This window comes from Phalacrocorax aristotelis, chromosome 18, assembly GCF_949628215.1.
Source record: "Phalacrocorax aristotelis chromosome 18, bGulAri2.1, whole genome shotgun sequence".
NCBI lineage: Eukaryota > Metazoa > Chordata > Aves > Suliformes > Phalacrocoracidae > Phalacrocorax > Phalacrocorax aristotelis.
The window spans coordinates 169759-191064 of NC_134293.1; the positions used below are offsets into that span (position 1 = coordinate 169759).

The 21306-nt window shown below is 47.7% G+C and overlaps 2 protein-coding genes and 1 non-coding gene across 12 annotated transcripts in view; 2 read left to right on the forward strand and 1 right to left on the reverse strand.

The window, feature by feature from the left end:
• Positions 1-389: 389 nt before the first annotated feature.
• On the reverse strand, positions 390-10349 carry LOC142066002 (argininosuccinate lyase-like). Its single transcript, XM_075112908.1, has 17 exons — positions 10328-10349; positions 10125-10187; positions 7913-8107; positions 6863-6946; positions 6491-6547; positions 5733-5830; positions 4998-5075; positions 4611-4688; positions 4133-4185; positions 3635-3697; positions 3302-3416; positions 2542-2626; positions 2308-2367; positions 1946-2029; positions 1600-1680; positions 1117-1223; positions 390-630 (listed from the first exon to the last, which is right to left on the reverse strand). The coding sequence occupies exons 2-17, from the start codon at positions 10134-10136 to the stop codon at positions 486-488; spliced, it is 1395 nt and encodes a 464-aa protein (XP_074969009.1). The 5' UTR covers positions 10137-10187; positions 10328-10349; the 3' UTR covers positions 390-485.
• CRCP (CGRP receptor component) overlaps positions 10124-21306 on the forward strand; it is a 38243-nt gene continuing 27060 nt past the window's right edge. Inside the window, exons 1-2 of one of the 10 annotated variants that reach the window (XM_075112915.1) lie at positions 10124-10207; positions 18905-18941. Coding sequence is in view for 6 of the 10 variants with exons in the window: in XM_075112920.1 (XP_074969021.1) it covers positions 17722-17813; positions 18905-18941 (129 nt within the window). In the remaining 4 variants the exon portion in view is untranslated. Of the gene's footprint in view, positions 10208-14908; positions 15158-15602; positions 15735-15906; positions 16040-17699; positions 17814-18904; positions 18942-21306 lie in introns of those variants that run through there. The other 9 variants (XM_075112919.1, XM_075112917.1, XM_075112918.1 and 6 more) reach the window with 9 other exon arrangements.
• On the forward strand, positions 14782-14852 carry TRNAG-GCC (transfer RNA glycine (anticodon GCC)). The gene has a single exon. It is a non-coding gene; the product is annotated as a tRNA-Gly (tRNA).

The window sequence follows — 21306 nt, forward strand, 5'->3', positions numbered from 1 at the left end:
TGGGCTGGAATGACCTGCGGGTTGACCTGCTGGGCAAGTCCTGCCTAAGGCTATGCAAGTTCCACTGTCAGGTGGTGAGGAGATTTCTTCTCCTGCCAGAAGGCAGGCAGGGAAACTTAACCTTAGGAGGAGGGCGCTGATAGCTGGAGATGTGGCATGTGCTGCAGGTGTTGTACCAAGCACCTCTCTTTGTGGAGACACACAAGCCTCCCTCAGCGCACGCACTGACACTCGGGCTGCCTTCTACCTACCGGCCCCCTAGAACTTGACACCCCGTAACCCAGCTCCTCTGCCGGGGTCACACACCAGTGACCATTTCCCCAAGCCTGCCGAGGGCTGAGGAAGCCCCGCTCGCTCTTGTCCCTTAGAAGAAAGACGCAAGACAGGAGTTTCAGTGAACTACATACACCCAAGCATTTATTAACTCCAGATTAGCACGATAGGCACAATGCTGCATCCATGGGATATCTCCCCACACTCTAAGCTTATTCCTTATGCCTCTTCATCAGCTCCCTCAGCTGCTCAATCTGGGCAGTCACACTGCTCTTGGCAGTACCACCCATGGCTGTGTACTGCTCCACGCTGTTCACCATGTTGAAGACCTGGGAGACATCGCTGCCAAACAGGGGGCTGGGGAGGCAAAGAGAAGAGGTGTCAGTGGAGGGCGCTGGGTGCCCTTTGCTGGCTTTACATGCTCACTGCCTGCAGAGAGGGCGAGGGAGAGGAGATGGAGCCTTTTCCAAGGGGAAACGCCTCCCGCAGCCCTGCTTCTGCGCTTCTAGTTCCTGGCAGGAGCTGCTTGTGCAGAGCAGTCGGCTCTAAGGGGAGAGCGAGGGAGTCTGGAGCCAGACTCTGCTGGAGGGCTGGTGGCTCCAGGTCAGGGCATGAGTTTCTCCCAGTCCCTCCCCTTAGCTGCTGCCCATGCTCTGCTGGAGCTGAGTGGTAGTGATGTTGTCCCCCTTCAGTTATTTCAGGCCCAGCAGCAGCATTGATATTGAGGGCAGGAGGATTCTGGGGAGCTGTCTGGCCCAGGAGTTTTGGGGAACGGCACCCTAAGAAGGGAGGCTGATAGCTGCCGGTTGAGTGGAGTCCGGGCAAAATAGCAGTGATACAAACCTGATGGTCTTGAGGTCATCCTGGCTGAGATTGTTGAGGGTGACGCCTTTAGACTCAGCGAGGCGGACGGCCTTCCCAGAGGCATTGTGGGCTTGCCTGAATGGCATCTGCAGTGAGAAGCAGAGGCTGCAGTCAGTGACCAGGCAAGTGGGGTGCAGCCTCAAAGGAAGAAAAATGGATGTGCTGTCTTGTTTGGGTTGCTTGTTTTCACTTAGGGTAAGGCCATGCGAATCCAGGTTTTCTGGGGTGTGAGGAGGGGAGGCATTAGGAGGTAAAACTCCACCTGCAAATTACTACCAAGTCCACCTGGCAGCAGTTCCACTACTTGGGATACATGTAAAGAATGGGTTTCCAGCTTTCGTGTTTGTTGACCCAGACTCATCATCACCTGGGGACAGAACAGAAGGCCTCATCTCAGGCCCTCGCTGAGCAGTATTCTGCATCCAAAGAAACCACAGCTGCAAGCCTCCCCCTGATACTTACTCCTTTACGAACCAAGTAGAGTGCCAGATCAGTGGACAGCATCTCAGGGCTCAGAGCCTTCTCCATGTTCTCCTTGTGGATCTGCAGAAGGACAGTCAAAGGAGACATTATCATCAGCTCCTCCTTGGGTGACACGTTAGCGGTCACAGCGAGGGGACTTCATCTGGAAGGGACCTGGCTCCAAAAGGGCCTTCCGACCCCCTGAGCCATCATGGAGCCATCATGAGGGCTGTGGGTGAGCCTCTGAAGAGCCTTCATCTTAGGACCAGCCTAGAGCTCCCTGACCTGCATTACTCAAAGACTGTGCTGCCCAGCCACACTCAATAGCAAGAGGCTGAGGCCTTACCTGGAGGGTAGAAATCACTCCAGTGGCAATCTGGAGCACAGCATTCAGGGTGTCCACAACATCAAAGACAGCCTCCTTGTCCTCCTGCATTAGAACAGGGATGGAAATTGCTGTAAGTCAACCCGATGCAGCCCAAAAGCCCAATGGTCTGAGCAGCCCAGCCAGCAGAACAGGCACATCATCCCAGAGGCTCTGGCTAGAGGCCAGGGTGTCCGCTGCAGCGTGCTGTGCCTCAGCCCCTTTCTCAGCATCCTGCACACAATCAAAATCTGTGCAGGGAAATGGAGTGGCAAGACTGCTCAAGAGTAGAAGCCAGCTGTGTCTGCTCAGAGAGGTGGTGTGGAAACTAACATCTGTTTTACCTGCAGATCCTTGTTGTAGGTGCTTGGAAGTCCTTTGAGAACCATGAGCATAGCAGAGAGCTGCAGAGAGAAACAGGGGAGGGCGTTAGTTCTAGGAAGAGAAGGACTTTGTCCCAGCAGAGGCTCAGAGCCTAGACCGGGCACATTTCTTTTCACAGAGGCAAGAAGGAGGAACATTCTTCAGCCCTAGTATGAGCAGCTTCTCCATCCTGCTGCCTTCTGTAGCAGGCTCACCCGTCCAAACACTCGTCCAGCTTTGCTGCGGATCAGCTCCATACTATCGGGGTTCTTCTTCTGAGGCATGAGGCTGCTGCCAGTGCTGAAAGAAAAGTGCGTAGAGCGTAACGGTGAGCAAGACCCCAGTCCATGCAGTCACAGGTCATGCAACGTACTGGCCCAGCCCTCCAAAGGTGATAAGTAGGTGCCCCTTCCCTGGACACCTTTGTAGGGTGTCGGAAAGCAGTGAACTAACCGGGTTTCTCACGTATCCTAAAGCAGAGCTTTTGGTTTTGCGGTCTTGTCTGGGGCTACCACAGAGTCCTGCCTCTCAAAGGGGCAGCAAAAAGGAGGCTTCCCCCCAAGCCGTTCCATAGCTGGTATGAGCAGGCCAGCCCAAGTGTTGCTGTGGCCTCAGAGAGGGAGGGCTGTGGCTGTGCCACCCTGAGAGACAGGAAGTCTGTTAGGACTGCAAACCCGGCTAGTCAGGGAAGGGCTTTGGCAGGCATTCCCAGCAGAGGAGGAAGTTCCCTCTGCCGGCAGTTGCTGGGGAGGAGTGTCTGCTGAAGGCAGGCTCGGTTGAGTTCCCAGGATCAGAAATAAGCCGTCATTGCTGAGGAATGTTCACCCTAAGGCTGCCTTTCTGCCAGCCTTTTAATGCTGTGTCAGCCGTGTGCAGCAGGGTGACCCCAACCCCTGCCTCATTCTCCCAGGTGAGGATAGCTGAGGAGGAGGGACTGAGGGAGAGGGGCTTTCTGCCCAGAGTCCACAGACCTACCTGTAAGCATCAGAGAAGGTTAGGAAGCCAAACTCGCTGGTACTGTAGATGATGAGATCTTCGGCCATCTTGCTAAGGTGGATCATCATCAGGGTGGCCATAGAGAGGAATTCCACTGCAGAGAAGGCAGGAAATTGGGAGGTGAAAAAGGTGTTGGTTTGCCTGACAACCCAGGGAGCCCTGAGTGGGGTTTAAAAACGAGCAAACAGATTTTTTGCGTAATTACTTCCTAGTGAGGGATTTCAGGTCCCTTAGTAAGGGAGGTGAGCTGGGGAGGCCTCAGAAGCCTACTTCTAGAACTGCGGTGGGAAGAAGCGATCGAGTTGTGCTTACCCACAAAGTCTCTCTCGCTAACGGCATCCATGCTGTTGAAGGTGATGGAAGCAAAGTCCAGCTCTGTAAGGAAGGTGATGGGCAGAGGAGGTCAGGCTTGGCAGGACTGGAGCTTGAACGCAGCAGGATGCCCCAGCATGCAGGTGACTGGGAGCCCTTAAGGTGCCCCAGGAACACAAACACGCTGAGCGAGCTTTTGTTATTAGCCCCAGGCAGCCAGTGTGCAGCAGAGGTGGATCTGGTTATGCTCCCACCCTGCAGGCATCTGCTGTCCCATAGCAGTAAAAAGCCTTCTGGCTTATTGAGTCGCGAGGAGCTGCCTCCCACCTGTGTCACTGAGCATCAGATCATATTCATTGTTTGGATTTATTACCCTCCACCCCTGTGTTAAGGTGCTGCAACGCATCCCAGATCACATCAAGACAATGGATCGGTGCTTCCCCAAGTCCCAGACATTATGAGTAGACCTGTGCCTCTCAGTCATGGGGAGACACCTACCACTACGCAGAAGCTCTCTATCGATTCCCAGTGGGTTGCCAGCCAGAGCACCGCTGCCAGGGAAGAAAGAAACAAAAGTCATGCGTGATACCCTGCACACTTCAACCAAAACCTAGCTCTAGCAGGCAGTGGTGACACCCCTCCGAAGGCTTCCCTCCCCCAGTTCAGTCTCATGTCACACAGTGTGGCCTGAGGCTCAGCAGACCCTGAACTAGACCAGAAGCTCTCTTCCAAAGAGGAAGGGTTGCTTGATGAAAGCCTGGTAGTTCTTCATTTCAAGAAGGGAGAAGAACAGTACCTCTGTGGCGAGTGTCTTCCCTTTGGAACGGTCTTCTCTTTGGTGAGAGAAGCAAGGCTTGTGCCCTAGCAGCTCTGCAGCGCGTGTGGCGCACACGCCGCAGGGGTTCAGGGGTATAGAGATCTGCCTCTCAGCCATTTTTGCAGAGCAAAGTGAACTTACACAGAAAGTAAACTTTACCTTCCCAAAGGCAAGACGTTGATCCTCCTCTTCACCTCTCCCAGGCGCTCAGAATCACGCATCAGTGCAAAAGCATGGCTAGGAAAAAAACATCATGACAGATGAAGCACCTGAAGTCAGAAAATGCCACAAGGGCCAAGAGGTAGCTGTGGCCAAAGGACGGAGCGTACGGGGAGTCAGCCTCTACTGCCCGCTCAGCGCTTGGGTCCCCGGTTGGTCAGAGCCACGCAGGGACACAGGGAGCTCCTGTTCCCGGTTGCAAGGCTACCTCTGGTTTGTCACCAGCCTGGGCTGCCCCCTGGGAGGACGGTGCACTTGTAGGCTGCAGCTGAGCAGGGCCCCAAGGGTGGAGAAGGCTTCCTCCAGCCAAGTGTGAAAGGTGCTTACCTGAGCAAGAACTGGCTCCATCTGATGGGCTGAGCTTTCTGCAGGTGGGTGTAGCCAGGGAAGATAATATCCATTTCTCTGCATGTGAAAGGAGAGAAAGAGGTGAGCAGCAGCTCTCAGGATAGAGGGCAGTGGCAGGTGCACTCCAGGGCTTTCTAGCAAGGTCACAAAGAGAACTTCTTGAGCCTGTGTCATGCTGAATTGGACCTATGTCTTCCTCTCCCTGTCACCTGCTACCTAAGCGCACTGGGCGCAGATCTCCCGATCTTCCAGAGTGGTGTGTGTGCCCTCGGCCCCTCTGGAGAATTGCCTGGTACAGCAATCCCTCTCTGTGGCAGGCAAAGATTGCCCGTCCACCACTGGTTTGGAGTGTGGGGTGTGAGGAGGAGAGTTAGACAGGGAGCTAACACAGCTGAGCTTTTCTCATACATAGCAACTTGAACTGTGTTAGAGTTCCTGACTCCTTCAGGTGGATTTGGTGCCTTCCAGAGTCTTGTGTGGATCTGCCACCTCAATCCCTTTGCCAGGGTACCCTGGGAGGGAAGAGGAAGGTCTCTGTGATGTGAGCTGCGGACAAAGAGGGTCTGTTGTCTCCCTGTGCTGTCACACACTGCCTGTCTGTAACTTCCTCCGCAGAGGACCCTGCTGCTGCCCTGACTGGTGTCAGTCCAAGAGCAAGCCTAGAAGACTCCGGCCCCTGCAAGGCCAAGGCCGTGGATGTGGAAAAGGACTTACGCAGCCGCACGTTCCACCAGGGCCTTAACGAGCTGCAGGAGGTGAGTGGAGATGACAGACAGGGAATTCTTCATGAAGAGCTTCAAGTCAGTCACAACCTGGACAAGACCGGCCACAGGCAGACAAAGCAGAATGTGACATACTTAGGGACCAAATAGTGTTTAGCAGAAAGCCCTGGTAGAGTTACCCCCTCCTTGTTCTACGGGATGGGAAGCGGCATTTTCCTCCCGCCACATGTGTCCCTGCTCACTGATCTGGGAAAGACACTGTATCTTGCTTTCCATGGACAGAATCAAAGCCCTTTCTTTTCAGCGGACTTTTGGGTATTGTCAACTTTGGATCCGAAAATCCCCAACTGACACAAGTCAGTCATCAGTAGAAGGACTGATCCTGAAAGGACAGGTGGCACCCAGCCAGTAAAGTCACCATTTCTGTAGGCCTTCAAAGGGATGTCATTGGAAGTCTGTGGCCTTATACCACCAGGAAGCAATGACAGAATCCCAGAATGGTGGGCGTTGGAAGGGACCTCTGGAGATCATCTTGTCCAACCTCCCTGCTTGAGCAGGCACACCCAGAGCAGGGACTCTGCAGGGCCCGTTCCCCTGCGCGGATGAGCCACTGCCGTGTCACTAGTTTAAAGCCCTAGGGATTACATGCCGGAGAGGGTCAGGGCACGATGATGTAAAGACATTTGATGAAGGAACTGAGGTAGGGGGAGGAATACAGAAGGAGAAAAAAGCCAACAGTTCTCTACGTACCTGATCATTCCTGCTTCTTCCAGTGTGCAGTTTCCCAGCTATGTCTCCAATCAGCTCCTGAGGACAAGAAGAGGATTTCTGTCAGCATCTCGGCAGTCTGAGGAGGAGACTCCACATGAGTAGACCTCCACCCTGCCTGGAAGGGACTCAGCTCTAGGATCCTGTGAGTACCCGTGGGATCCCTCCTGGGGAAGGGCAAGTTTGGGTTCTGTCTATGTTTGTGCAGTGCCCCTTCCACAAAAGGGGTCTTGGAGACACTCGATTGTGCCACAAGGTCCGGAGGAATTTCACTGTGGGACCAAGGCGCGCGCACTTAACGTCAAGCGGATCTAGCTACAGAGGGACGGGAAGAAGAGGTTAGAGGACCCAAACCTTTAGTCTGCGTTCGTTGGCAGTGTGGATATCCTCATCGCTTTTCTTCACCACAAAGGTTCCTTTAGACCATTCCTCAGAGATCTACAAATGTCAGCAGAAACACCAGTCAGCCACTACTGTTACCCTGCTGCGCATGGGGGCTCCAAGTGTCCCCAGCAAATACCAACTTCTGCCGTCCCAATGGAAATCAAAGTGTTAAGCCTCTGCGAGCTCTGGCATTACTGTTCTTTCAGGCCAAGGCTGGCTGCTTGCCTTTCCTGATACTCTGTACGGCACTTGGTGTGATTCATCTCCCTGCCCATGATGACCCAGCAGTGTTACGGCTATAGGAGGATTTAAGCAATGCAATGAAAAAGTGAGCTGAAATGTCAGTGATTGCTTTAGCATTGTCCACAAAGATCTTCCTATACAAACATTGTATAGACTCACCATTGTCCATGGTGGGTGAGCAGCAACAATGGATATTTAAAAAAGCGCTTAGCTGCTGACTTCTCTTCACCCCTATACAATGCTATGCATTGCCTCCTACTAACCCAGGCAGCCAGACTCAAAAGGATCCCAAGTGCCAGCAGAAAAAGAATATTCCTAACTCACCCTGAAACAATTCCTCGTGACTGTCCAGTCCAAAGAGGGTGGGTGGGCGGGCAGGGTCACACTGAGCACACCTCGCCGAGGCACCAGGGCTCCCATAATGAGCACTGACTATGTGCACATCAGGGCTTCAGGCAATCACTGGGGCTTGTCTGCTGGTTTGCATCCTGCTGTTGGCCTTTGGTGCCATTAGCAGGATGCAATTTGAGCATCGATCCCCTGCCCAGATGCCTCCAGTGTCCCAAGTGCCATACACATGGGGCCTGTCATGCCAATGATTTAGGACTGCACTCCCTTTCTCAGAACACTTCATGGCGTGACTAACCCTAAGGAATAGGACGTGAGGGCATTTAAAGATGCTTTTTAGGAGAGCAAATCAGGGAGGCTACTACAGAGCCTGTCAGGTAAGAAGCCATTCCTTCAGCATGCGTGACAGTTTGTGAAGGAAATAAATACCTTTTCCAGGCCACTCAGGATCTTCTCCAGATCGGTTTTAGTTAGGATCCCAGTCTTCTCCAAGGCTTTGGCATAAGCCATGCTCCCCTGGATGTCAAATTCATACAGCCTCTGATCATAGGTAATGGAAGCGTTGAAAATCTCCATGATCGGATCCATGGTTCCAGTGAATCTTCCTCCCCAAAGTTTATCCCCCTGAGAGAGAGGAAGAAGCAAATTAAAGAGTCCTAATAACTTCTATGCATGTACCATCCAGTGATCTGTTTATCCAGTACAAAGGCCATGGTCAGCTATGTCCTTTTGATGTGGTAGCACTGACCAGAAAGGCCCCTGGACTTCACGACCTTTGGCAATGAGCTGAAGAGGTGGAGAACGTGTCACTGTCACTAGCACGTCACCCTCGAGGCGTCAGGTCTGGCTCAGGATCCCTCCGAGGTCCTCCACCTCTGCAGGGAGTCCTTGCGTGACTGTCAGGCATAAGCTGCAAGACCAGCATGGATTTCTCTTTTGAGGCAGCTGCAGGTCAACAACCCTTTGGTCGCCCTTTGAAGGGGGGCAAGAAGTAAAGTGGTCTGTAGGGAATATGGTCTTTTTTAAGCGGTTGAGCTAATACAGAGATTTTTCCCTGATTTCCAAAGAGCTCCAGGCCAGCACAAGCCTCTCTATGAAGTGTTTGAAGTTACCATTTGAAGCATCTCCAGAGCCCACGGTGTGCTTTCAAGCCTTGGCATAAGATTAGCATAGAACTGGTTAAGGTGCAGACTCCAGAAAGGGAGGTCTGGGAACCTTTCGGCATCGGGAATGTTCAGAAAAATACATCAACAAAAGAAGGTTTTAAAACACATAGGAACAAAAGTTGTTTTTCCACCCAAACCGAGATTCGTGTAGCAACCTCGCTCGCTGGAATGTGTCATCTACGTAACTACTTCACTGGGTGACCAAAGGCAGGTACGCAATCCCAGCTCTGCATCGCAGCAGGGTGCGTGTAAGCTCTTTTTCTGCAGTGATTCAGAACTGAGTGGATTCACTAGCTGAGAGCCATGTATGCCGCTCAATCAGCTTTTTGCTTGCCCAAGCAGGATGCCCCCTGAAGCCCTAACTCCGGCAAACTTGTGCTGAAATGGATAGGAATTTTACTCGTGGAGCGACCCTACAACTTATCCAAGATTTGAAAAGCAACTCTCCAGTGCTAGCAGGTGCAAAAAAGAAATGGGAGGACGTTTAAAGGGAGGGCCTAACTAAGTTGCCACCACAGAGTGGAAAATAGTTACGAATCTACTTATTTTTTTCCACATCCCTGTCAGTCTCTTCCCATGCTGTACACTGTGACTACCATGGACAGCAAGAAGCTGGCAGGACGGTTGTGGCACAGCAGCTTATCGGTGCCAGGGCTTTGTCGGTCAGGCAAAGCGCTGTTGGGTAGCCTTAGAAACTCTTTCCCTAGCGACTGTCTCCACACCTCTGGCGATCCCTGCTGAGACACCACGCCTGAGAGGACAGCGGGAGAGAGCCTACAGAGGTGAGGGTATAGGCTCACCTTCTTCAATATCTTTCAGGCAGCTTTGTCAGAGATCTGGGGGAAGGCAGAGGGGGAATCAGAATTGAAAAAGCAGTGTGTTAGAGGCCCTCAGCGTGCACATGGTGCCCGCAGGAGCATGGCACAGGGGATGCTAAATTAAAGGCCAGTACCAGAGGCTAAGCTCTTTGATGGGGAACGGGCGTATCTAGGTGTACCTTCAGTATTACCAGTCTCCAGCAAAGTAAGAGGTGGGTCAGCAGAAACATTGCAACAGGTACATTTGCAATCAGGAAATCAAACTGAAAGATTAACCGTAGCTAGCCACAGGACTCTGGTTAGAGAAGCAGCGGGTGCAGTCCGACAGCTGATGGGCGCGTGTCTGCAACCCAGAGCAGAGGCCAGGGCTGCGGGGGCCGTTCGGAAGGCAGAAAGCGTGACTCGCTAAGCCGACTAGTCGCATCGCACCTACTAGGCGGCTTCGGCACAGGGAAGGGCTTGCACAAGCTGCTGTAAGGTACCTCCTGCCTAAACGCAAGTTGGCAGGAATGAACCCCGTCTGTTATTGTTCTCTCCCAGGCAGAGGGAAGACCCCGGAGGAAACAGCAGGGACTTATATTTCATAAGTTGCCCGAGCTCGCGTCCGCCAGAGCACCCCCGAGACTACCCCTCCAGTGAAGCAAAGTTCACCCTCACCTCGGCTGCCATTTTGGTCGACGTTTTGCTCGTTGGTGCAGCGATCCCGGCAACTGGTGCAACCTGCGGAACAGCGAGCGGAGGTGAGGTGATGCGATGCTCCGGTCCCAGCTCCGATCCCGGTGCCGGCCGGTATCCCCGCAGCCCGGCCGGTATCCCCGCAGCCCGGCCGGTATCCCCGCAGCCCGGCCGGCCCCGCTCACCTGCTCCGCAGCGCAGCCCCGGCTGGTTGCTCGCTGCTCCCCGGCCCCGCCGCCCCGCTTTTACCGGCCCGGGCGCGGGGCTGGCGGGTGGTTCCGCCCCGGCGGGGCGGGGTGTCCCCGGCCCGGCCCCGCTGCTCCCCCCCGCAGCCCCTTGCCCTTCCCACCCACCCCCCCGGCCCCTGCGCGGCCAGCGCAGCACTGGCAATGCGGGGAGCGAAGTGTCTCTGGGGCAGGGTTGCTGCGAGCTGGAGGGTGGCGGGGATGCTCTCTGTTGCTGGTTAGCGAAGTCACTGCTGTATCTTTAGGCAAGTGCTCCTGCAGCGCAGAGCGGCATGTGTGCGGACAGGTCAGCTCCTTTTCTGGGAATATCCTTGTGCTGAAGTTGTCACATCATTCCGTGTCATACCTCTCTAATGAGAAGTGTTTGATAGCAATGTAATTGGATGATGACTGGATCGTCGTTGCTCTGTCCCCGTTGCCACCCCAGGAAACACACAAGAAAATAGATGGGAGCTCGTTGCTCTGTCCCATTTCTCTGTGGAGGAGACTTTTCATCCCATTTGTAGGGATGCTGCACCTCCAGCTTTGGGGCTTCCCTGCTGTCACCAGTTGTACAGGGTCCCTCTTGCCAAGAGGCTCCCATGAGCCTCAGACTGTGGCATTGGGGTGTGAGGTTGTGCTCCGCAGCCTTAGCAAACAGTCCGTATCTTAAACTCATCAGACCATAAATATCACGGAGGTAAAGAACCGACTTACAATACAAGAAAGCTTTGGGAGCAGCAACTGGCAAAGCTGTGGCTTAGCACCAATTCCTCATTAACTCCTCAGACACAGAACACCTCTCTGCAGCCACTCCACAGAAAGCAGAGTGCTTGCTGGGTCACCTCACTGAGTGTGCTACTTAGTACAGTGTAATAGTTTTCCATCAGCATGGTCCAAACCTTTCATGGACCTCAGGAAACATTTAATCTTTGTCGACCACATTTTGTTGGGTTATTTTCTTCCCTTTAACTGATCCTCTTGTCCTTTTCTACTGTTCTTTCAGTTCTGCAACTCTTTTCTGCATCTGCTTTCCTTTTTACACTAGGACATTTACACTAGGAAACAGTGCTTGATCATTTTGTTATCATGTTCCTTCCTACTCTGAAATCCCTCATTTTAACCACTTTTCTTATCTTGTTCGCCCTTTAGGAGTGTTCTTGTCCTTACTCTGGGCTTTGACCAGAGATTGCTGATGTGTTGGGAAAATAGTAAGCACTGACTTTATAATCAGAGTTAATTTCTGTCAGTAAGATCTGATATTACATGTGGCAAGGACGCGTGCTTTCACGTGGGAGCTGTCAGCAGTATCACTGTGCGTTTAGCAAACTTCATAAGGATTGGTTTGCTTGCAGAATGCTGCTTAACTCCTGTCCCAGTTGGTATCTAGGAGATTATCAATTCTCTCTTTTCCCATTTTTAGATTAAACAGGCAATAACTATCCTTTCTGTATAATAAGCAATGTAGAATATGGAGTAATATTTTTGTAATAAAAGTAGAATTGAAACTGTAAATCCAAGCAGAAGTCATTAATATAAAAATCAACATTGAAGAAATAGGATTTCTTAAAGATCATTGGAGCTGGAGAGTTGAACTTTTTTGAAGGGAAAACAGTGAAACAGCATTGCAAAATAGGCTTTCTAACACACACTGAAATGTATTCTCATTACTATCTTCTCTGTTCTGGCTTGGATGGCTCTCCGCTTCCATCATCTTCTTTCAGTATTTAATTTGCCTTAGTGAAATAGAAAGATTAGCCCCCAAAATCCCCACCCCACAGTCAAATACCAAGGAAGGTCTGAGGGAAAGGTCTTCCACTTATTTACCCTTCTGGCACAGTGAACAGCACATCGTTCATACATCAGTGTTCCCAGCCACACCCTTTTCCAGGCTGGTGTACAGTGAGGTAGTACTAGAGAGTAAATTGCCCATTTTGCAGAATGGAGAAGTTTAGTTAAATATATTTTGATGTTCTCAAAGATTTGGTCTTTATTTATACTTTCTTTTGTAATCAGTCACAGCCTTACTATTTCTTTCAGAGTGCATTTTTTGTCAGGAGGGTGCAATGCTTGGGGAGTGCATCTCTGAAGGAGTGCTTTTGTGGTTTCTAGAAATACACTTTTCATGTAGGACTTATGTTCATAACTGAGTCCAGTGAAGAAAAAGGATGGCATAACTGCTACAGTGCACCTTCTTTAAAAATGTTCTTTTTTAACTGTCATTTTGGTTTAGAAAAAGAAAAAAAGCCTTATGGGCTGAAAGTGCTAGTCAAATGCACTGTCAGCTAGACTGATGTGAAACGGTGCTGACATGTTTTGTAAAAAAAACCAACTTTGTTTAATGAATTTCGAATGTAAAAGAAAAAAAGACACTATAGGGTGATCAGCAAAATGCTGAATACAGTAAACATCTTTCATGACAAAGAATACAAATACCCCGCAGATCTGCTTTCAATAGCAATTACTAGGCCCCCTGCTTTCAATAGTTAATACCGAGGCCCCTCTCTCCCCAAGCCTTAGTGGTAACAATCACAAGCCAATGCTTAAAATGTTGACATGCTAAGCACATTTAGAAAAACCTATGTCTGCATTCCCTATGGATGGTGTAGCATCTGTTAGCAACCGTCTAACACCTAACGTGCAGCAGTTAATAACAAAGTGAACTGAGCTAATCACCTCATCTCCTGAAAGTTGTTTGTAAGGGTAATGAGTTCTCTCTTAGATATTTCCCTTCTCCCTTCCATGATGTTAGTGGACCTGTAGCTGGTCTATATATGTATTTACACCCTGACAGGCTATATGTCTCCATTGGAAAATATTTAGGCAGAATATCTGTATTAGAAAAAAAAATTGAAAGCTGTTGAAAGAGGCATTTGTATTATGCTCGTTCATCCCAGCTGCTGGGATCAGGCGTCATCATCACAGATTGTAAAAAAGTATATCAGCAAAGGTCTGGAATTAAACAGTGACAATCAAGGTGATAAATTGATGCTGGGGGAGAGATATAAAGAGGAGATGCAAAGGAGAAATAAAATTAATATGCTGAAGATTCTGAACCCATATCTAAAAAGAGTGATGGGAGGCAGGCAAGGATTAGTAGATTTCTGGAACAAAACTCCAAATTCTGATAGTCTGGAAATATCATCTTTTCAAATGGAAGCTGACATCCTTTCACTTCTTTTATTCCCTTTAGTCTGGCTGGGAGCTGGTGTACAGGCAGTTTCGCGTGCAGGGTTTGAAACATGGCAGAGAAGTTACAGAGCATTTGCTGTGCCGGTTTTGGCCAGCTTACAAGGTCAGTTAATCCTGACATGAAAAAGGACAGCATCCATTACATCCTATCCACTGAGTCGGACCAATGGCTTTCAGTGTTCGGTCTGAAGACCTTTCTCCTGGCTCTTTTTCCATAGGACCCCATGACAGATTATTCTGGAGCATAAATGAATTGCTATCTGTGCTACAGTCTGTGTGTGATGGGGCCCATGGGTCCACTTAAACTTTTTCAGGGGTCTTCAACCGAAAAGAGCTGAAAAAGCTTTGCAGTGCCCTTTTAAACTTTGCCCAGCACCTAGGTATCCGATGACGCTGGTTCCTGGAGAGCTAGGAGCTGTTTGGTGCCTACTGTCCTGGCACTGAAGACTGCTCCTGAGGCACTGCAGTTTGTTCACGTTATTCAGAATTGGCTTAGGGCCTGCAGCCCCCCAAGGAGAAGCAAAGTCCCAAAAGTGGGAGTGGACTTTCTTCTGGCTTGATTCTGGAGAGAAAAGTGACTGGCAGATTTTGTGCTAGTATTGCAAGATGGAGGTGCGAGTACAAGTCTAACTCATTTGGTTCCCTAAATTGCTCTTACAACCCTGCTGCAAACAAGCAAGTGCATGTGTCTGTGACTCCGTAGGGAGTTAGTGTTGTTGGTTTTGCACATAAACTTTTGCCTCAGATATAACGGCAAAATAAATTAATGAATGTTCCCCTGGCACTCAGTCTCTGAGCCAGACAATTTTGCTTGCTGTAGCCATTGGGACTTCCAGCTATTTGCACTCAATGATGTGTCTTCAGTTTTCTTGAGAATGAAAAGGGCTCTTGCAAAACTTAACAGTACAGAGGTCAAATGGGAAAGAATCACAGTGATGATAGGAAAAGACATGATGCTGGTGAGCTTGGTAAGATGTATGTATGGGTACTTTGAAAGATGATAGAAGTGTTACACAGGTAGCTCAGCCTTACACTGCTCTGTTTGCACATGACTAGAGATTTGATTTGGAAGGACCTCTACAATACTCCCCTTGTCATACTTAACAGTGGCTAGTTGTCAGAATCCGAGGTTTCCGGAACATGTTCTGCTGCGGGTAGCGCTTTTGCAGGTTCCCGCGCGCCCCAGTTACAACTCAGGGGGCGGGAAAGAGCCTTTGTCGCCGGCATTGGTGGTTCAGTGGTAGAATTCTCGCCTGCCACGCGGGAGGCCCGGGTTCGATTCCCGGCCAATGCAGCATATTCTTTTCGAGTTTTTCGGTTGGGTTTCTCCCCCTCCCCCACTTCTTATTTCTCCTTCCTTTTCCGCTTCCGCCCCGTTCCGCTAAAACCTCCTTTAACTCTACGCCACCTTCCTCCCTCCCCTCGCCGCCGCTCCGGGAGGGGAAGGCCCGAGGTGCGGCGGCGGCCGAGCGCGGCGCGGACAAAATGGAGGTGTAAGGAGCGGCGGGAAGGGCGGGGGCCTGAGCGCCTGACCGCGACCTTCCGCGGCGGCAGCGGGTGCTCAGGGCTGGGGGGGATATCCATACGGGCCTGCCTGTGGTACGTGTGGGGGATGCGCCTATAGGGGCCCCCGTGCAGTGTGTGTGAGGGATGCGCCTATAGGGGCCCGCGTGCAGTGTGTGTGTGGGATGCGCCTATAGGGGCCCCCGTGCAGTGTGTGTGAGGGATGCGCCTATAGGGGCCCCCGTGCAGTGTGTGTGAGGGATGCGCCTATAGGAGCCCGCGTGCAGTGTGTGTGTGGGATGCGCCTATAGGGGCCCCGTGCAGTCTGTGTGTGGGATGCGCCTATAGGGGCCCGCGTGCAGTGTGTGTGTGGGATGCGCCTATAGGGGCCCGCGTGCAGTGTGTGTGAGGGATGCGCCTATAGGAGCCCGCGTGCAGTGTGTGTGTGGGATGCTCCTATAGGGGCCCGCGTGCAGTGTGTGTGTGGGATGCGCCTATACGGGCCTGCCCGTGGTACGTGTGGGGGTGCATCTATACGGGCCTGACCGGGGTGTTTGTGTAGTCGGGGTGTAGCTGTACGGGCCTGCCAGCGGCGTATGGGGTTCTGCATCGGGGCTTAAACGCCCCCGTAACCAGCAGTGTATTCACGCGTTCTGAACTGAACAATGAGAAGGTGAGGGGTTTTTTTTTTTGCTTCCTTTAAAAATCTTGCTGAAGCATCTGTTTGGGCAAAAGGAATGGTCAAAAAAATGGTCAAAAAAGCTTGAATCCTGCTCTCTGTCCCCATCTCCCCTGCCCCTCCTGTGTCCTCATGCTCCATTTTCCATTCTGCCCCAGGAGATGTGAAATGCAAATCCTCTGCTGCAGAGGAGAGAGTTATTCCTGTGGGCGTCAGGTAAAGGACTGGTTGTAGGAGCTGAATATGCTGGAGAAGGAGAAAACCTCATGGGTGTGCTCCAGCAGCTGCAAGTGCAAGAGGCGAGTCGAAGTTTTGGCCAGCTGCTGTTCACGGCGGCTACACCAGCCAGCCTGCTCTCCCAGGCAGCAAGTTTTGTTGCATTCCTACACTGACAGCACTTTGTGCGTTTCTGTCTTGTAAGCATCACCTGAGCACAGAACAATAGGATTTGACCTATTCTGAAGCTTAGGAACTCATTCTCGTGAGTTCTGTGGAGCCCGTTACGTTGTGTGGTTACATACATGTATGCGGCGCTGGCTTCTAAATGCGTGGGATGTATGTCAGCATCCACCAAAGTCAGCTGAGCTATCGCAGTTCGTGTTATCCACAGATGCTTTATTACCATTAAATCTTATATACTATTATGTATATTATCATGAAATGTTATATATGGAAAATTCAAAAGCAGATACCAAGTAAGAGACATCCATTGAAATACAGGTTTGCATTACATTAGCCTTAAAATGAGTAGCAGCCTGCAGGGAAGCAAGCAGGCCGTGAAACGTGTACACAGGCTCAAAGTTGCTGTTGCATGTGAGGAAGGATAGGATTTGCCCTGCTGAAAAAGATGCTTCTCATACTATTAGTAGTAAGTCTGTGGTGCTGCTTATACATCCACTTGTTTTTTATTACCTTGAGTAGCCCAGTGTATTTTGCTGGTGCTACCCCTTTTAGAACGAAGGGGAAGGTGCACCAGAGGTAGAAGACGTGGGGGCTGAAGTCCTGAGCGATGGGTGGGTGTCCCTTGCAGTGGAATGGAACACCTTGGTGCATTTTGCACTTGAATTGCTGTTGGAACTAACATTCTTAATCTTGTACCTCCTGCCTGAGAGCCTTCATAGGGGGAAGCTCTGCAACTAAGAAAACTCCCAAGTTCTTGCCATGTCAGAAGTGTCTGTTACTAAAGAACAGACCCCTCTAGAAAATGTGATTTAAATATGTGACATACTTTAGGCAGTAGATTTAAAAACATGAAGTGTCGGTGATATTTTTAGAGCTGTGATGCCATAAAGTGATGATACATGCAGAAGACCTCAGTAATGTTTTGGTTTGGATAAACTTTGGGCAAATATTACCTATTTAAAGATTCCCAAAAGTGTTTATGTGCTGGTGTTAACGTGACATTTTTTTCCTTTCTGTTTGACTTAATCTCATAAAAATTAAGCATACTGTTTAGTTGACTATTTAAAAATATACATTGAATTAACTATTTATAATTTCTTGGTTTCTGAATGTAAAATTGATAGTTGATTCACAAGAGTTAGGATTGAGGAAAGTTGTATTTCTACTTTGTAAGTTCTGCAGAAGTTTTTGAAACTTGTTTATCAGTTTATAATTCAGCACAACAAATGTCAAAGATTTGAGACTGACTAATCAGATATTCATTGTTAGATAAAAAGGTTTTGAAATATGGTTTTGAATTTTGAAAAAATGGTTTTGAATTTTAAAAGAAGCAATTGTCTTCAATAATTTAACTTCAGATAGATTTCACAGACTCATTTACATAGTAATGTATTTACTCTATATGACCCTTTCACTTATTTAACAGAATAATTCCCTATATAATTCTTCTGTGGCATTATTATTTCTAACAAAGAATGTCTTTGATCCATAGGGATTTCTGTAGTGATAGCCCGAATGCAAACATTCTGAAGAATTGCATTTACCTAGCAACAAAAGCTATATGGTTTGTAAAACATGAATGAAAACTAATGCATGTGTGAGCTCACTTGCTGAAGTTTCACTCGAGTCAGCGAAATGGAAGTTGAAGTTCATCTCAGCGTATTTTAGAAGGTCCTTTTCATTTAAAAACAATGATAGAACCTGTGGAAGTTTGTGGAGGCATTTAACTGATTTGAAAGTGATGAACGTGACAGTTCTATTCAAACAGTCGACAGTGCTTAACAATACATTGTACCTTTTTTTCTTTTTTTTTTCATAAGCTACTGCCACAGACCTGAGAGGCCTTTTTTTCGTTTTGTATGGAAACTTTCTGTTGTTGTGGCTACTGGCTGCTCAGCAGAATGTGTTGTTTGGGGAATATAGGATGTTCTGCGTTAGTTTTTCTCCCTTTTTTTATTTAAAAATATAAAATTACAGTATCCGGTAGTAACAGAGGTGTGATTAGTCTAAATATGTGCTTGAGTGCATGTAGCCTACCAGTGGTGGATAACGATTCTTGCTTAATTGAGACAGAATTAGTGGGGAAGTGTTTGGCTGGTGGAAAATGGGAAACTCTGCCTTGCCCCACTAATAAAGGAGTAGCCACATAAAGAGTCAAAGAATAAATAAAGAGGAAATGCAATCAGATTTTTTTTACTCAGTACAGTATGTGTAAATGTAGTGCCATATCTGTATCTCTACACACATATGTGCCTTGTACTAAAATAGTAATTGTATTTTCTTTTTCTTTACTCTTGACTAATAAAGAAACAATGTGTTTAATCTGAGTGATTTTTCCTGTCAGTCTTTATTTTAATAAAACCAGAGGAAGGGGCAAGGCAATTTGGTTTTCGTTTGCAAAATTGGGTGAGCGAATGAAATAGCGTGGCTGAGTAAAAAGATTATGTTGTTTGTGTATTGTGATATATGGGGCAAATTGTGCAAAATATACTGTGTATTTATGTAATAATTGTACTAGCAATAGGGAAAAATATTTTCCAGACGTGGCAACAACTTGGTAATTGTAGAATCACCAAAAATATATTTCATTATGATTTTTTTTCTTTTTAAACTTTATGGAAATAGCATCTATGCATTTGGAGTCTGTGTGACTCAGCAAAGAAAAATTTTGGGCCGTTTCATTTGGAACATAAATTAATAATTAATTTATTAATTAATTAATAAATCATTAATAAATTAACGATTTTCATTTTTTCTTTTAGGAAAGATGCAAATGCTGCATTGCTAAGTAACTTTGAGGTAAGTTTTAAACCAGCCTTTTAAATCTGTAATCAGTCACTTGTGTACTTCTTTAGAAGTTGAAGATTGCCAGTGGCAATGTATGTGATTTCCACCCCCTCCATTTGATTTGTTATTAAAAAAAAAGCTTTTTTAAAAAAATCTAGTCTTCTAGAAGATTACTAGTTTTCACTACTAATGGGTACTGTATTATTATTTGGTTGGTCCCGAATCTATGAAGCCAGATACAGGTAAGTTTTTCAAATAGATGAGGAGCAGATCTTCAGAATGTCAGTAACTTTAACTTCAGCCTTTTTGTATTTACACTGTTGCTGCGTGCTTAGTTTGTTGAATCTTGTTGCGTATGGTGGTTTGTTACTTAGGTCTTGATTCTCCACATCTTTAAACACTCGTCTATTTGGGCAAGTGCTGGATTCACTGGTGCTTTGGATGATGTGTGGTGCATCATATCCCAGATCAGGAATGCTGACACCTCTGTAACTGGGCAGCAATGTCCAAAATATTTTTTTTTAATTTTATCTTATGCTAAGCTAATGTACCACCAAGTGTGTGACACACTGATTGCTGGAGTCTCTTTAATAGTGCAAATAAAACTCACAGAAAAAAATCAAACATTTTTCACAGATGGCTGCTGCTAGAATCAATGTTTCGTGTTTAACCTTGTGATGTGCAGTATCATCTGAGAACCTGTAACTCATTAATACATGGTTGTATTAAAGCCAGTGGTACTGGAAATGCAGTCTTACACCTCTGAGTGCCTGACAGTATTTTTTTAAAGATCATGAGGTGTTTCCAAAGCAGGTTAGGTTATAGTAAGCCTGAGGCAGTTTGCTGATACTCAGGATAAACACTCCTAGAAACCAGTGATATCCCTTGATCTGGTGTCGTGGGGAAGCTACAGTGCACTATCATAAACAGTGAATATTGGCATACAAATAACATAATCTTATTTTCTAGTCTAGATAAGTTCTGAAACACTTTCCTCTCTCCTGAGTAAAGCTATTTTTTTTTAGTAAGGTAGAAAGAAATGTTATGTTCTTGTTGCTTTAACTTCAGCCAGGTAATGGAAGTATTTCAGTGCTTTGTTTATGAATGTAACTTTTTGAATGGTTTTAATAACCCAAGTGCTTTGTTTATATTGTTTTATTGCTGAAGCTTGATTGTTGCACAGCTGTTTCATCCTGTTCTGAAATAAATCTTGAAATATTTTGTCTTGAGCTGCATCTGTCTGTGTACAGCAGAGCAACCATCTGGTGACTGTTAGAAGAGCTTTAATGAGGTACTTGGCAGGCACTGTCTTGCCTAAGAAATAGATGATGATATGTCAGCCAAGCTAATATTAGGTGCCAGTTGTTACAAACGTACTATTGCAGTACAGAAAATAGCAGGTATTTCAGAGATTATTTATTGCAAAATCATCTCTGCTTCCTCCTTCTTCATATGCTGGGATATTTGTTGGAATCTAGGTATTACTGCCTGCTGAGGTTCAAGTAGTGGTGTCAGTCACATTATGTAAAAATCTATAGCTGTCCTAAAGGTATGGCCCAGAATAGGGAGAATTGCAGAATCTGCTCTTCATGCTCTGCAGTCAGAACTTTCTTCAGCTGAGTCTTTCTGTTGGTGAATGTACCATGTGTATTGAAAAAGAGCAAAAGGAAGTGGAAAACGAGGTTACTGATGAGAGTGCTTATTTCTCATTTCCCTTTCACAGCAGTTGTCATGCATGCAGCTTTTTGATTCTTTGCAGGAAGGATTTGCAGTGTCTGCAGCTATAGGCTTTTGGGGCATGGCTTTTCACTGCTCTTCAAAGCACTGATTCCCCTAAAGCTACTGATCTCTTTCTGTTTGCTCCTCTTCCCAGTTGCAGTTTGACTGGCATAGCTAACATTCTCTTTACTGAGGTAATATTTTTGCACAGAAAGTAGTGCTTGAAAGGAGCATTCAGGACTGACACATTGTATGTCCTATGCCTACATTTATTCTGTGAGTTTGGAGTTGTCGTTTTGTATCTCATTGTCACAGGCTATATTTTCTTCAAATATTTTTTAGTTAAAAGTTCATAGCTTCAGTTTTGGCTTTGAAGTGAGGGTTGACTACTGGTGGTTGATACGCAAGATGCTCCTTTTTCATAGAAGATGCAGTATAAAGTAATTGCAGGATTCATAGGTGGTAATGTTCTTATTTCTCACTGCCTAGAAATATTTGTATTTTATTTCTATGGATTTGTCAGTTTATAATGCCATTGGATCTGGATCTTGAATGGAGCTAGTTAAAAATTAGGGAATGAACAGTAAGTAGTAGTCTGTTACTTTGCTGTGGTTATTGGCTCTGGATATACCGTAAAGCCTGAAGCAAGACATCTGAA